General features: G+C 39.6%; 1 protein-coding gene across 1 annotated transcript in view; it reads left to right on the forward strand.

Moving 5' to 3' along the window:
• The window catches only part of luzp2 (leucine zipper protein 2), a gene marked incomplete at its 5' end in the record, with an annotated part of 77332 nt that overhangs the window by 45472 nt on the left and 15629 nt on the right, over positions 1–16231 (forward strand). The window contains 3 exons of the mRNA XM_010766800.1: positions 8098–8160; positions 11910–11984; positions 13070–13231. Coding sequence (XP_010765102.1) covers positions 8098–8160; positions 11910–11984; positions 13070–13231 — 300 coding nt within the window. The remainder of the gene's footprint in view (positions 1–8097; positions 8161–11909; positions 11985–13069; positions 13232–16231) is intronic.

Here is a 16231-nt window from a genome sequence, read left to right on the forward strand (position 1 = left end):
GCGTAGGCACATTGCGAGGGCTTCACGTAGTCGTGTTGCCTTCCTAAGACAATCGGGCAGCTTCTTGTTTCCTTCGTATTGTCTTCGTGAGGCGAAAAATGCCCGATGGCACCGATGATCAGACGAAGATGCCCTCACGAGTGCCTTAGGAAGGGCAAAATGGACACACAAATTCACCACGAAAATTAACCTTCGCAAGGTCCTTTGTAAAAATGTTGGCAAGCCAAAGATTTTGCCACTGCTCACAAAGTTGCTGCCGGAGCCTGAGAAACTCCACCGGCGGTCATACGATAGCTTAAGATGCCCTCACGAATGGCCCGATGTTGTTACGATCCCTTTATCGTGTGTCCATCTGGTGACAATTTCGGGACAGTGTGACAGGGGCTTAAATGTCACCTATTATGCAAAATCCACTTGTTCCTGTCTTTTATATATCAACATGTGTCCCCTCTGTGTAAAGAGATTCTGAAAAAGATTCGCTCTCTTTTTCTCCTAATCCATTTATGTAACAACCTGTCTGAAAATGAGCCGATCAGATTTGGGCCACTTTATGATGTCATAACGATTTTTTGGCTTGTATAACCACTAGCCAATCACCAACTAAGGTACCCCCCTTATCTCTCCTCTTAGAGCACCATTCTGTTCTTTTTAACCAGATATCTCTCAGAGGGGCGTGGGGAGTGGATCCTTATTTTCATTTTTAAAAGACAGAGAATCAGCCCTTTTGAAACAGAGGGGATTATGGGATGCTACAATGCATGATCTGTGTATTTCGAGCCAAACACGTCAGAGACATGTTTTGTATACATCTGAAACCTATAATATATTGATGAAAAACAGTATAATGGGAGACCTTTAAAAAGAATAACGGTTTGACATTTTTTTTTAAATGCCTCCCTTCACTTTGATCTGGAAATAGTTATGGTAAAGGTCAGTGTTCAGTGTTTATTTTACACAATCATTACATAGTTGAATGCCTCCTCAAGCAACTAAAGTGTTCTGGAAAGACTGCTGACACAACAGCCAATGAAGCTTGATTACTCCAAAAGACGAAAGAATCAAGGTCGATTGAAAAGAAAAGTCTAACTTCAAGGGAACATAAGCTGGCACTTCAGCAAGAAGCAGCTAACTTGCAGCTTAGCATGGATGCTTCACCTAAACTGACTTTATACTAGCAACAACCTGTGAAGGTTCCTGTTCCACTTTAACAGTATCAGCAATGATGGACTCAAGTTACATGCACACTTCAGCGCAAAGGTCCACAAAGAGAATTGATTGTTTGGAAGCCCTTGATGTTAAAGAGCTTTTCATGGACCCTGAAGTCTGCTCCACCACTAGGGTTATTCCTGAGATCTTTTGGGAACACGTACAATTGGTCTTGAAAATTACATGCTTCTTTCCTTCTACAAAGCTTCCAGTTGAACATCCCTGACATTTCACCAGCTTAGCTGATCCAAGCCATCATCACATATTCAAACTGTGAGACGATGATGGCACATTTGACATCCCAGCCAAGTCTGATTATAACACTTACGGAAAGAGTTGGAAAGAGTACAAAGGCTAGGAAGAGGTCCTGATTGAAGATGTCGGTCAGTCTGCGCAGAGCCAGGACATTTCTAGAGACAGCAAAGGGAATGATCTATGAGCGGCTAAAAATATGACTGCTTGGCTTTGTGCTTGGATATGATAATATATTACGCTCAGTATGTGTTCTTCTACGGGGCGTATATGGGTGACATAAAGGAAAACAGACTCTGGGTTTGTTAAGGAAGAATTTAAGGAGAGTTTTCTCTAATAGGTGGATCACTGAAGGTCACTGTCTTCAGTTCCCTTGTGAGTCTATAAAACTGAAGTAAATCAGTGAGAGAATGTTCTTACATGCCCTTCCTTTCATCCAGGAACGTTATTTATGTTTAAAGGGGAAGGGTTACTGACTGCAGCTGTAATCACAGTGTAATGAAAGCAGAGGCACAGAAAGAGATACTAAAGCAGGTTATTGTGATACATGATTCTAGTAAACATAAATTATGATATATGCTCTGTCTGTATAGAAATATTATGGGATATTTGTTTTGTTACACATACAGCACACCTAAACTGAACCTAGATTAACATGTTAAGCATTTAACTTTGACCTATTGCTGTCTAGAAATAATCTTCAAAAGATTTTTTCAATTAAGATTTCCTGAGAGTTTATAAAGAAGCTTGTGATAAAATCAGCTTTGAAGCCATCTCCAAGAACTGAGATTAGCCCTGTTCTGTTTTAGCCCTGGATACACTTTCTAAACTCCTTTTGTTGCATGAGACATTTTTAGACTTTGTATTAGTAACAGCTTTCCTTTTTGTGTGATTTGTGTTTTCTGCAAGTGAAAAATTGGCTTTGGGATTTCCCACATTGTACATTGGAATACATTTCACTTGGTGTGGTAATCGTTTTTTAGAAAGCTGCTTTAACTTGTGCTTTCTGCTTGCTATGTCAGGCTTTGTGCTCTTAATCTGTGTTGTGTGGTGAGAACTACTCCGCTAAAAATACATGTTAACACTTCAAAGGAGGTCGAGCGGTTGCTTTTACACCAAAATGCATGAGCTGATCCTGTGTCTTCACTGCCTGAGACGAAAACAAACTTGCTATATTTTTCAGAAAGCCATTACACTAATGAAACTAAAGTATTACCAAGAAATAAGGCTCTTGTTAAGAATGTTTGTTTTGTTTTGTAGTTGATCTATGAAGAGAGAACTTCAGGGGTGAGGCTGCACTGGTGTTAATGAAAATAAGTCATTTAAACTGCAAAATGTAAAAGAATAGTTAAAGATTACCTGCCACAGTGTCCTAAAACCCTGACAGCTTCAAATGGGTTGTTTTGGTTGACTAACAGTCCAATGTTATTTTAATTTATATTTACAGAAAATAGCAAATCCTCACATTTGAGAAGCTAGAGCCATTGTTTACCGAACATTTTTGCTTTAAAACAATTAAATGCACATTTAAAGCCTAAATAACTTATTAAAATAGTTGCAGATACATTTGCTGTCCTATTTATGATTGATCATTCCCGCTCTAGCCTAGAAGAAGAATGATCATCTTTCAGAACGATGTTATCCCTGTCATATATGTATGAATAACACTCTTCCTACGTTTAAACATGTATTGTATTCATATGGTCATTACATTACATTACAGGTCACTTGTTAGACGCTTTTATCCAAATCGACTTACATACTCAATACTGGAGCAATTTGGGGTGAAGTGTCTTGCCCAAGGACACAACGACCTACTGTACTGACTGCAGTGGGTTTTGAACCTGTGTTTGCACCACACGCCTCCCGGTCATGATTCAAATAAGGATAAAGATAGGTCACTAAAAAGTATAAAAGGCTTAGTGAGGTTCAGTCAGTAAACCCACTGGCAGGCAGCCACTGCCCTGACTCAGCTGAGTGTTTGTTCACTTCACAAATCACAAACACTCCTAAATTCAGCAGTCCATTTTAGATGCTGCTCAGTTTGCTGATGCTGTAACTACTATTGCATGCTTTACAGATATATATGCTATCTGATTATTTATTTTGCTCTTTATCTATTTCATTGGTAAAATGGCATGTTAAATCAGATGGCTCAGAAAACCTAAATCAAAGTCAAGGTTAAGACCCTTCAGCGGAGGAGAGCGACACATGGCATTAGAGATGCCATTTAATCTGTTGCGCATCTTTTTCCTCAAGAGCGAGAATGTATCACCTGTTTCCTGCTAAAATGTATGGTGTTGCTGCAAAGTCATTTGGATGAAGGATGCCGTAACACTTCAGCTCTGTTATCACCAGAATTAAATATCTCTCTTGCATCAGGATTTATTGAAAACATCTAGTAACCTGAACCTTATGAAGATAACATATAATGCTGTAACTGGATTTGGGAGGATTTCCAGTGATGACTGATTTCAAGGTGAATGACCTCATGTAATTAATTATACAGGGCTTTTTGAATGGAGCAGCATGCCTTTATCATCTTAAGTATTTTGAGGTGATAAATCTAACTGATCCCATCGTCTTTAATAACGAGGCATCAGTTTGTAATAAATGTTCTTCGCACATTTTTATTAATAAACTTAGCATGTGTGTGAGGGAGAAAGGGGTTGTACAGTATGCCTACCGTCTGCTCTTATTCTTGAACTACAAAGATGTTTATAAAGCAAGTCCTAAAGGTCATACATACTATTTATTTGAATGTAAGTTACCATATCAGATGAAGTGGTATATTGTTGTTTTTCTGTGATGTGAAACACTGTAATTCCTTTTTATTTCAACATTAATCGAGAACATAATAGGCAAAAGGACAATGTATTGTCTTAACATTATGTATTCGGTGTATGGCAGGTGTGATAATGCGTATGTAGGAAGATGTGTGCTCCAAGATTCATGCGTGTACCTTTCCATACAATAGTTTTGTGCATAATCCTTTAAATAAGAAAAATGTAGTTCCATGCTCTTCTTCATTCAGCATCCATATTGAATAAATCAGATTACCCTGACTAAAATGAAATATATTTTTCAGTCAGTACGTTTTGGCTGGCAGCCAGTCACTTGTATATCTCAGGTTCCATGCCTCAGCCAATCAGACACACTCCACAAGAAGGACAATCTGTGTAAACGGGGAAACGTAGCTGGTCTGTGCTCCTGCTACAAATGTGCATACAGATGCATGCTGAGGGTGTCAATTTGCACACCTACCACCATCACCTTTAGGTGTCATGTCAATCTGCTTCTGTGAGATACGAACACTTCTGCTGTTCTCTCATGGCAATTTATGGCAAAGGCTGTACATACAAAACTGTTCTATTCATTGCCAAAAGTAAACAAATGTTTGCAGTAGCAGTTTAAGCCAACTGTAAGTTGTCCCTTCTTACATAAAGCTTTGACAGCTACTGGGCAATGACAAAGGATAAACATAAGTGTAGAGACCATACTGACAACTTATGAATACAGACTCATATTACAGTTTCGTCTTGTGTTTGTCTTGGTTTGATTGTACTACTGTTTTTGTTTTTCTCACCGATTGTTTTCTATGATTCCAATTCAAGACACGTTCACACAGTGTTATATATACTGTGCTGTGGGCTATTTGAACTTGGATAATAAGAATTCCTTAAAGGCTGTTTGCCATACTTTTGGAGATATGTGTAAGATGCAGAATCTTCTACTGAAGTTATTGGCACTGTCTGAAAATGGAAGGCAAAGAAGACAAAAGACAAATCTATATCTTAAAAACGATCTATATCAAACAGGAAGGCTAGTTAATTGGACACATTCCAAATGTGGGTATATATATATATCTTGGATTAGCTGGGAATTGGGAAGGACTGTCACTGCCAAGATGGCGACGAGCAGAGTCAACCGCTTTGAACCAATAGATTTACAGAAACTCTTGGGTGACATCACAGGCGCTGCTTCCATATGTTACAGTCCATAGGAGGCTCCCAAAGGAATTAATGAACATCCAGTTGACTTGTCTTTGAACTATGGGATGGCATTAAATGCTTTTCAGAAAAAGGGACTACATTAACTGGTTATGACATTAAAATAAATTCATGATTTTAATTGCACATATGAATATTTTATGTTAATAACAAATCAAATGTCTTTGTGTTATGCGAAACTGTTGATTATGCTAATGAAAACCCCTATTTCCCAAAAGTTCCGTTCAGTTTTAGACCAAATCCCTTCAGAACCTGGCATCCTCTAGTTCTAGTTTGATTTGTTTTAAGAATAAATAACTAATAATACAAGCAGAACATTAGTATCAAAGATATACATTACTTGCACACATTAACAAGTCTGTCCTTAGAACAGACTGTTTGAGTTTTGTCATCATTTTTACAAGGACAATGACTCAGTCATACATTATTTTAGGAAAGGTTAGGCAGAACTGTTCAACTACATCAAGCTGTGTCAGTGTTTTTCATTTTGCCAGTTCTATTGAAATTCAGGTCCCGACCTTGCAGGATTTGAACCATCAGAAACAAGATGGCAGAGATGCTGCTGTGAATCTCTCGGGCCGAGGGAGCATATTTATTCTGAGTAAATCATAGACCAATGCTTTCACAAGTCGAAAAGCGCAGCACCTTTTCGAGGTTCAGATATCTGCATTCATAAGCTACCACTCAATAGTGCGTGACTCTGTAGCCTGTTAATGAGTCATTGCATTAACAGAGAATTTCTCACACTTACTGAGATAAATTAAAATAATGTATCGCAACAGTCTTTACAATTCCAGATTAAACATCTGGCTCGCCCTGTGAGTTATTGTTTAACTTTAGCTCTTTGTTTATTTAACCATACCATTTTTTTTATGAAGAGCCTCTGGATGCAATTTTTGAATCCAGTTACACATGACAGAGATGAGTGTCTTGGGACATGGAAGCACAGTGGGAAGAGGAATATCAAGATAAAGACTCTCATAAAAAAAGGGTGAGGGTGCTTGTCAAGTACACAAAACCCTTTGAAGTGAATTTGTCCTTCAGCATCGGGTTCTGTGCGCTTTGGTGAAAGATTAGACCTTGTGTCACATTTTTACTGCCTGTGTCGAGGAATTATAGAGATAGATAGGAAGAGAGCAAGAGAGGTTTATAGATATAGGCAGTCACAAAGGAAGAGATGTGTATGGATATAATGACAGAGATATAAACTGATGGGTAAAAGATAGAAAGAAAAAAAGTATATATTAGTAACGTTTTATCAAAATGTCTTTTATTATAAAAAAGATGGGGAATGTCCAGTCTCTGTCTCTGATAGTTGCCAAATAAGTGCTAAACAAAGTTACATCATTAAAAGAGCTGCAGACATTTTAGATGTTTTCTTACCCTAAAGCTTCTTATTTTAACTTTACAGTCTCCTTGTGAACTCAAACATGATGAGGTTCTTTGTTATAGCCAAAGTTTGCACAAGTCTGATTCGCATCTTGTTTTTATCGATACATCAACATTTTTAACTCAAACAAGCAGGACACCTTTTGTTCTATTTAGATTTTTTTTCTGCTTTCCACTTTTGTTCTGATGGACAAATTAAACATAAAAACAGGTGGATAAAAAGTCCCCTAATTATACTGTAAAGATCAAGTATAATACAAATAGTTAGATATATCTGAATAAATAATCATTGGTACTGTATATACAGTTAACAAGTTCAAGATGGATGGATAGATCTTAAATATGATTTTTTTTATCATCATCTTTTAATCAAATGGAATTACGGTAGCCCGGAAAGCCCAAGCCGATCACAAAGTGGAGGTCAGAGAGAGGTCAGTAGGATAGTATTGTCTCTTGATGAATGACATGACTTAAATATGCACTGACCAATACATCAGGCAATTGGATCTGCATTCCAATAGTCGACCATGCTCCATAACAAAAAAAGCGGTATAACTAGCCTCTCTGAAGTCACAGAGAGCAACCCTCTGAACTGGTGCGGAGTCCCATGTGGAGGCTTCAGTGTTCATGCTCACATCATGAGAAGCTTTGAGGATGGCTGTGTATCAAGCTATCTAGGAGACAGCCTCTATGTTGCATGTGCCTACTGAAGTGAAGCAGCAGAGTGAATGTCAGGCAGCGCTGGCCACTGTGTCAGTTTAGGGGTGGCGGTATAAAAGCGTGTGTGTGTGTGTGTGTGTGTGTGTGTGTGTGTGTGTGTGTGTGTGTGTGTGTGTGTGTGTGTGTGTGTGTGTGTGTGTGTGTGTGTGTGTGTGTGTGTGTGTGTGTGTGTGTGTGTGTGTGTGTGTGTGTGGGCGGGCGAGAGCCCATCCTAACCTGGGCCTGTTATGTGAGCGGTGATGTTAGAGGTAATGTGTGTGGTGGGAGTGAGAATACAGGTTTAGACATTGAGCAAGAAGCCAGTGCATGACTGCATCATTGTGTGGACTATGCAGTTCAGTGAAGGGGAGATTTGATATTTTCTTCCTCTCAGTGGGGGCTTCCTTTGAGCCAGAGCTTTGCCCAGGGAACATTCACAAAGGAGTCTTCTGCTGCAGCTGGCAGAATCCTGCTTCGTGATCTAAAACCAATTTCGCTATTTGAATAAGCTAACACTTATTTCCTTATCTTCTCTTTGCAGTCAAAAAAAATCCAGGCTCAACTGAAAGAACTGCGGTACGGGAAAAAGGATTTAATTTTTAAGGTAAGTTCAAACTGAAGGGGGTGTCTTTATAGTAGCTCCAGACCAGGGGTAAACAGGTACTTCAGACCACCTTGAAAAGGATGATCCCATCAGAGGAGGTACTCCAATTAAGTCAGTCGGCAATTACAAAGTCCCACCCTGTCAGCAGCGCGCAAAGCCAATTGGCCAGCGCTCAGTCCACACACAACATAAGCCCTGTCCTCTGATTTCCACTCTGATCCAACCCATCCTTTTCAATCATGGGAGGTATATGGTTGAATGATGTTGACAGCAGTGGGTGAAGTTTATACAGAATTGTGCATTAGAACCTATAAGGGAATCTTCAAGACGGAAATGAAAGATTACATTATGTAACGCTCCAATTTGGTGGGATCCATATATGATGGGGCATCAGAATTGTATCTTCCACACACATACTTACTCTGTAAAGCAAAGAGTGGCAAACAAGAGACTGTTCAGTATTGTACCCATACATACGCCACTGCCCTTTGTTTTTGCAAAGATTAAATGTCCAACCATCTGAGAGCAATATGTAATATTTATTGGCATTTACTGGTAAATGCACTGACCTTTCAGGCCTTGTTTGCACTGTCAAAATATCAGTTGACATTTCTGCAGCAATGCTCTTCAATGTCATTTCTTAAACGTACATTTTGATCCCGCAGACTTATTGTTCCTAAAGCTGTGTCAGACATTAATGGATAAAAAGGACTCAATCCTTGCAGACTGAACGTTATGCTTCTACGCCTGAATATATTGTCCCTGAATGTCCTGCTCCATGGCATGTACTATTTCTAGCTTGAGAATTATGGATGCTTTTTACTTGTTTGCTTAGTGTCATTGCTCGTAAATCGTTTTCTCTAAATTGCATCAGTCACTCACACAACATAACCTTATGCTCAATGTCACCAAACGATTCATGTGGCCCTTTAAACATGATGGTCTTATATGATTTGCAGTTGCAGATGGATAAGCCTAATGGTATCATACTCATCTTAGGAGAGATGACATTCTGCTTCTTTTCTAATGAAAAGGTGAGAGGGAAATGCATCATGTCCGTCTGACCCCTCTGATCCCAGTTGCTATTTTTGAAAACTCATATGTATTCCACATATGCTGTGATCAAAAGCCCAGAGGGAGACTAGGGAGCAGGAAGCAGAGAAGAGTCACTCAAGATTCTGAAATGTCTTCAGCCTCACAGGGGGGGTGTCAGTCAAAGCACCTGACCGGCAGGCAGTTAGATTGGTTATGATGGGCGTGGCACCATATCAAGCAGTGTCACAATGCACAAAGACACAACAACCTTGCATTTTTGTCTTGGGAATAATTGAGTCTTTCTTGAAACTGACAGGTAGGTCATAAAAGATGAAGAATTATAAAACAGTAAACTACTGCACTGTTTTTAAACAAAGCAATAATGCGAGTTTAAAAAAAATTAGGGCATGATACATTACACCCACAGTAACAGAAAAGCAGCCTTTTGTTTTCTGAATGTTTTCTAAAGTGCATAATTTGTAATGGCCCGCAGATTTGAAGGACAACTTAAAAAGAGTCCCGACTCAGTGAATCCAAACTGTGCAGCCCCAGAACATAACTGTAAACATTAACACAGGCAGGCTCCCCTTCACTTGCTCAGCCAAAACATTATAAAACTTCAGAGGAACTGACAGTGCCTTCCCCCGCGTATCCCTACAAGACAATATTTTTGGCCGAGGAGCCTTATTCAAGCCTTCACATCTTCACTCCGTCAGACCACTTTTACATTTACCCCCAGAGCTGTTTCTCCTCGAGAAAAGCGAAGGAGTGAAAAGAAATATTATGGTTTGCAGTTGCATGCCTCGTCTCGCAGTGGCTAGTGACCCACTGACCCGTCACCTCTGTAATGGACTCAGTGCAGTAATATAGAGCTTTAGACCTGGAGGTACTAACCCTGAAAGTCAGCATATCTGGGTCAGTGGCCATGTTCCCCGCAGCCCTCAGAGGTCTCTCCGCTGATGATGCTCAGTGTAATGGACGGTAATGGCGCATTACTGTGATGCTACACAACAAAACACACAGTCTTTGGAGACAAGCTAAGAGCTGGATGAATGTGTTTGCAACCTGATCTCATCATTATTCATTGCTCTACTACACACATATATATACATTACGCAGCAATGTTTACAGCAGCTCCAAGTGAAGTGTTTTCAATTGCTGTTTGTTCTTTCAGCTGATTGTAACATTTTATTATAGTATCCTATCCAGCTCTTTACTGGCAAATCTCCAATAATATGTCACACGTCTTGTTGAATTGGACTGTACCCCATTATGCTGAAAATAATCCAAACGTATATCAGTGAATGCTTTTCATTTAACACAAAGAAATGATTTGCAATCTTTTGTGTTGATGATTAAAGAACTGTTCGTCCAAATATATTACCTTTAGATTCCCTGCGGAGCGCAGCCCGACACCTGCAGTACAAATGAATTTCTAAAATGGTTCCAAACTGTAAATTGGAAAAAACATCTTCTCTCAAAGATTTGATTCCTGGGCTTCTGTGAAAAAGTCATTGTGGTGAGAGTTGCCCTGGCCTTGACTGTCACTGCATGACTCATCCATCAGAGAACACGTAAACATCATTTCAGCTGCCCCTGTTGACTGGTAGAAGTGACAGACATGTTCATCATTAAAATGTACGCTTGGCTAGTAGAAACCGAGATGAAAGAAAATTTGATGATCCTGTGGAAAGCATGCTAAGATCCCCCACTGTGTCACAAAATTCGCTGAGGTACCAAACACGACGATAAAACTCCCCAGAAACCATCAATCAGCCTCTTTGCCCATCTCCAAAAATCTCCAAACACTTTTTCTTCCCAAATATTGTGGATGCTGTGTGTTGGGTAAGCTGACAAGCTGACCTTGGGCGTTTCAGGATGTAGGCCCATGCAGTTTTTCATTTTGAGAGGCCAGTAACAGACACCCAATAAAAAAAGTTTGTGGCTCAAAGTCAATCACCAAGGCAAGTTCTACGTACGCAGACGGCATGCAAATGATCCAAAAAGAGTTTATTGTCTTCTTGTTGATGGGTTTATCAATAATGAAAGACTCATCAGAAGGTACTCTGTTGATCCTCATATGGCGTATACTGGCTCACTTACTGCAGAGCAGAGAATATATATGTGTGTTATTCAGCTCAGGGATTAAACTCCAGCAATGATCTGCTCATTAAAGGGCTTTGGTGGTTCCAGGGGGGCTGCTCCTATAACTGTCTGGATTAAACCTTTCTTTCTAAAGAACTGATGTGATCTTTATTTTAATTGTGGCTTTGAATTAATTTTGTAATCCCTCTGGATTCCGCACCTTTCTGCTCTCAGGAAATAGATCGGAGGTATTATTCATAAAGCAGTTCAGTACTCACAAGTATCAATATAATGCAACTATGATTATGGAGGTTTATGAGATCCCAATGCTCTCCTGTGTAAAGACCCAAGGGAATCATTGAGTTCTTAAAAGCGTATAATGTAAATGGGGTTCAGTACCCAATCGATGTGTATAAATGTGTGTATGTGTGAAGTGTCATTATGCAGATTTAAAAAAAAGTCAGGACAAAGGGAATGATCGGCAATGTAATAAGGAGGAGTCTCAATCCTGTGTGCTATGGATCTGTGTTATTGATAGTGCTGCGGAGACTCACTGGGGCTGGAGGAAATGCTTTGTGTGCACAGAACAAAGAGGGTCGAGCTGATTCAAAAACCATGTCTTTCTGCAGGGGCAGCAGCTAATGGACTTGGAGCAGAAGTTAACCATCGCCAAGGAAGAGCTGGAGAAGACTGCCCTGGATAAGGTGAAAGAAATGATGATTTCCTGCTGTTTTATGCCCATGCAACATTTGTTTACTTTGGTTCAGTCCACACAACACATAAGCCTGTATATGTGTGGGAGATACATTATGATGCCCCATCATAGGTTCAGAATCAGAATACCTGTATTAGTCCCACAGAAGGGAAATGTACGTTGTTACAGCAGAAAAAGAGCCAAAGACAGCTTAATGTTACGAAGAAGCATGCATACAAAAGTATTAAAGTAAAAATAAAGGTTATAATATAATACAAAATAGAATAAAATAAAAAGTTACATAATTCATAAAATACACATCATGTAACAGTTCTTAGGATTTATCAGCCGGGTATATATTACACAGTTATAACGGCATATCTATATATTGCACACATAGCACATATTGCACATAGTTGGTTGGTATTTAACAGCAAGGGGTGTTTATAGTCTGTGTAACTTTAAACTAATCTTGTCCCTCTCATTTGACCCATTTAAACCCTGCGATGTCAAACACCGAATAAACAATAAAATTGCTTTTGAATTATTTAATGAATAAAGTATGTTAAGTAATGTTAGTCTGTTAACCTGTTCTAGGGAGTGCAGTTTGAGAATAACATGTGGCTCATTAAGGAGAATATATTTTCCAGATGATTCGCTTCAGCAGGATTCAAAGAAAGTGGCAGTTTTCATTTATGAGGTATAATGTTTATAAATGTGGTTATTGACACACTGACTCCGGGGGCAAGTTAGATGAGTTAAAAATACATGGGGAGGAAAGTGTTGCCTAGCAAAACAGGCAATTATTTTGTACTTGCATCAGAGGCCCTTGTAAAAAAGATGAAACAATCATTCTGTCCATTATTATTATTGATTGAAAGTGAAATCATCTTTTGAGCATTGCTTCTTTTATAACTCTAGTGAGTTGCGCTTCATGCCTTGCCTAACGATGCCTCCAACAGTAGCTGTACTAAAGCTGCTTTTAAGCATGGCCAATGGCTTTAATGCTTAAGTACATTTCTCTTGTGGATGCATGGAAGGAGGCATGGAGGGATTCAGAAATGTGCTTTTGTGTGTCATTTTGTTTGGGGACAGGAGTCTCAGATGAAGGCACTGAAGGACACAGTTCACATCTGCTTCTCAGCTGTCCTGCACAACCAGCCCAGCAGCAGCCCCAGATTCCTCCCCTCCCACCTGTTCAGATACTCATCGCTCATCAACAGCTCCAGAGTCACCTTTCAGCAGCCACATGCCAAGGTAATTCACTATTCCACTCACTCACGTCTCATTTCATATTTATTCAAAGGAAGGTCTTACTTCTTGTAGAACACCAACCATTTTTTTTAATTTAATTAATCGTCAAGTGTATGCTCGGGCTAAGATATACCTATTGTAGACGATGGCTTGCTCATGGATGTCAACAGAAGCATTTATATCTTGCATTCATTCAAATGTTAATGATGAAGTAATAGGCTTTAAATAGGTCATGATAAACTATATTCTTATTTCCTTTGGTTGCCATATCTTACATGTTTTCTTTAAAAAAAAATAAAAAAGCTTTATAGCCACTGATAGCACATATATTTAACACTTGTTCTAAAACTACCTCTCTATTTTCTGTCTCCTTAAAACTTCACTCATATATTTCAGGAAATAAATTAACCTTGGTGGATTTCTTCCATAAAATAATTCTATGAAAAAAAACATCAGGCTGCACAATAAGCTATAAAAACATTTATGAAAAATATCACTTCAAATGTTTAAAATTTGACTATGACTGCTTGAACTTAAATAATTACATCTTTTATCTTTCTTGAGATCTAATTTACCACAAACACACGCCTTACCTAGTCTACTATTTTTGGAAACATTTATCTTGAACTTAAGATTGTTTAAAAGTCTTACATTACATTTTAAACTTGTTGAACTCCAGTATTGTTGAATGAACTATGCTGTTCTCTAACTTAATCCGAGTGAACATTTAGTGTACCGGTAGATGAAATCAGAAAAATTCTAAGCAACACATTTAGTAGCGTGGATCCAGGTCATTCTGGTAATCACGGTTGATTGCATTTGCTAGGCAGCCTCATTCACTGTGGCTATGAATAAACATTACAGGCTGAAGGCAAAAAGCATTTCCTCAGCCCATTTCAATAACCAGCAACACGACCAATGGTCCATTTTCACAGGCGACATTTTGTCTTGTAATAGCAGGCAAACTCAGGTGCACCGATTACCATTAACATTGACTGTATTCCATTGAAGTGTCAGAAACACAGCCAGAATGAATCAGTAGTGCCTTGAAACAGGTAGAGCTAAATGGAGTATGTCACTCAATCATGTTATTAATTACACCTGTGCAGTGGCGGTTCTACGAGGTGGCAGGGGGTGGCAGCTGCCACCTCAGAAAAATGCCTTGCCACCCCAGCTGCCACCCCAGTTGGCAGCTTTGTTTTGAAAGAAAAGTTGTGGCTCATCGGACATTTATGAGAGAAAATCTCTATTGTCCGAGTGCAAGTGAATGCAGCACAAGACGCGAGCCTTGTAACCCCTCCCCCCCTGGCACGAGCTTGGAAATATGATTGGCGGCGATTTCCTTTGAACGGGGGGACAGCGCAAAACGAGAAGCATTTCGGATCCAAGTAGACGGAAGGAATGAGGTATTTGCGGTCAGGGTCAGGGTATGGCTGGGGTAGGCTACAACCATACATGGCTTAAATGGCTTAGCCCCACCATGAACAATGATGTTAAAGTAAGCAAAAATAAGTCTGCCAACTCGCGCAGAGTAAATTGCACAGACAGCAGCTAGTAAGATTGATTTCAGTAGCCACTTGTCTGGAAATACCGAAGACTAGAAACGGTTTTGAAAACTTTTGTCACGTAGTGATCGTCTTCTCAATAGAACATCTTTGATCATGTCTTCTGGCCAATCAGAATCAAGATAACGGCGTGGTGTTGTTGCAGGAAGTCCCGACGGAGAATACTTTTGCGGTAGTACATCTCTATATACATCGATACAACATTTTGTGTTGATAGAAATCAACACGTAATGAAATAAGACCCCACGGTTTGATGATTGATAGGTGAGTGGGCTGTCTTTCATTTTGACACACAGAACAATGGGGGCTATCCACCCTTATCCACAAAGTAAAGTCATTCACACAGCCTCTTCCCTCTTCTCTCTGTGAGGAGCAGCAGGTTCAGCTTTCAGAACAAAGTAACAAAAAACTAAAATGGCATTCATTTTTTTAAATATGTCGTGGAGTAATAGATTTATTTATTTTTCTTCTCCAAGAGAGTACCAGAATGTGTATTTTATGTTAGTATTTCAAAAAATCTCCTGGGACCCCCCAGACCCCCCTGCAGGGGTTGGGTTTTCAGCATGTCAACTCTTTCACTTGTGGGTAAATTGCAGGATTGGCTCCAGGTCGCCCTCTTTATTTACTACAAGAGAAATGTGCCTTTTTATTTCATACAGTTACATTTGGATTGAGACAGGGAAGTAATCTAAACCTCACGCGTGGCGTTTCACTGTCAAGCGGAGCGTACGTAATTGCAAATACTGACTTGAGAGCCCCACCACTATATGGGTTAGCCGGCCCTACCATAGATTACCCAACACAAATACTCTTGGGCCGCCACTGTTTGCGGTCTACAATGACAGAGAAGAGTCTGTCAAGTTTGGCTGTACTCAGCATTGAATCAAAACGCACCATATCTTTAAATCGTTTGTGAGGCGTTTTGCTGATTAAGATGGTAATCGCCACATTCAGCTGTTATAGGCATGCCAACTTGATGCTCTGCTCACGGATGAGTCGATGAGAATAATAATCTGTTAAAATGATGACCTTACGTGTGTAAATATATTTTTCTTCTTTGTGGGGGTCTGCCCCCCAAAAACAGTCTCAAGTCCTGAGAAGTCAAATAAGACGGGTGTGTAAAACATTCACTGCCCAGCCCAAATAAAGAGTAACCACTTTGATTTAACTACTGTACGGCGAGTAGGTAAGGGATTTCCACTGGACGGANACCTGTGGGAAAATTGCAGGATTGGCTCCAGGTCGCCCTTTTTATTTACTACAAGACAAATGTGCCTTTTTATTTCATACAGTTCAATTTGGATTGAGACAGGGAAATAATCTAAACCTCACACGTGGCGTTTCACTTTCAAGGGGAGCGTGTATGTAATTAAATTGCAAATACTGACTTGAGCCCCCCATATTTTTCTTCTTTGTGGGGGTCTGCCCCCAAAAAACT

This window comes from Notothenia coriiceps, unplaced genomic scaffold (assembly GCF_000735185.1).
Source record: "Notothenia coriiceps isolate Sejong01 unplaced genomic scaffold, NC01 NC01_scaffold00000319, whole genome shotgun sequence".
Lineage (NCBI taxonomy): Eukaryota > Metazoa > Chordata > Actinopteri > Perciformes > Nototheniidae > Notothenia > Notothenia coriiceps.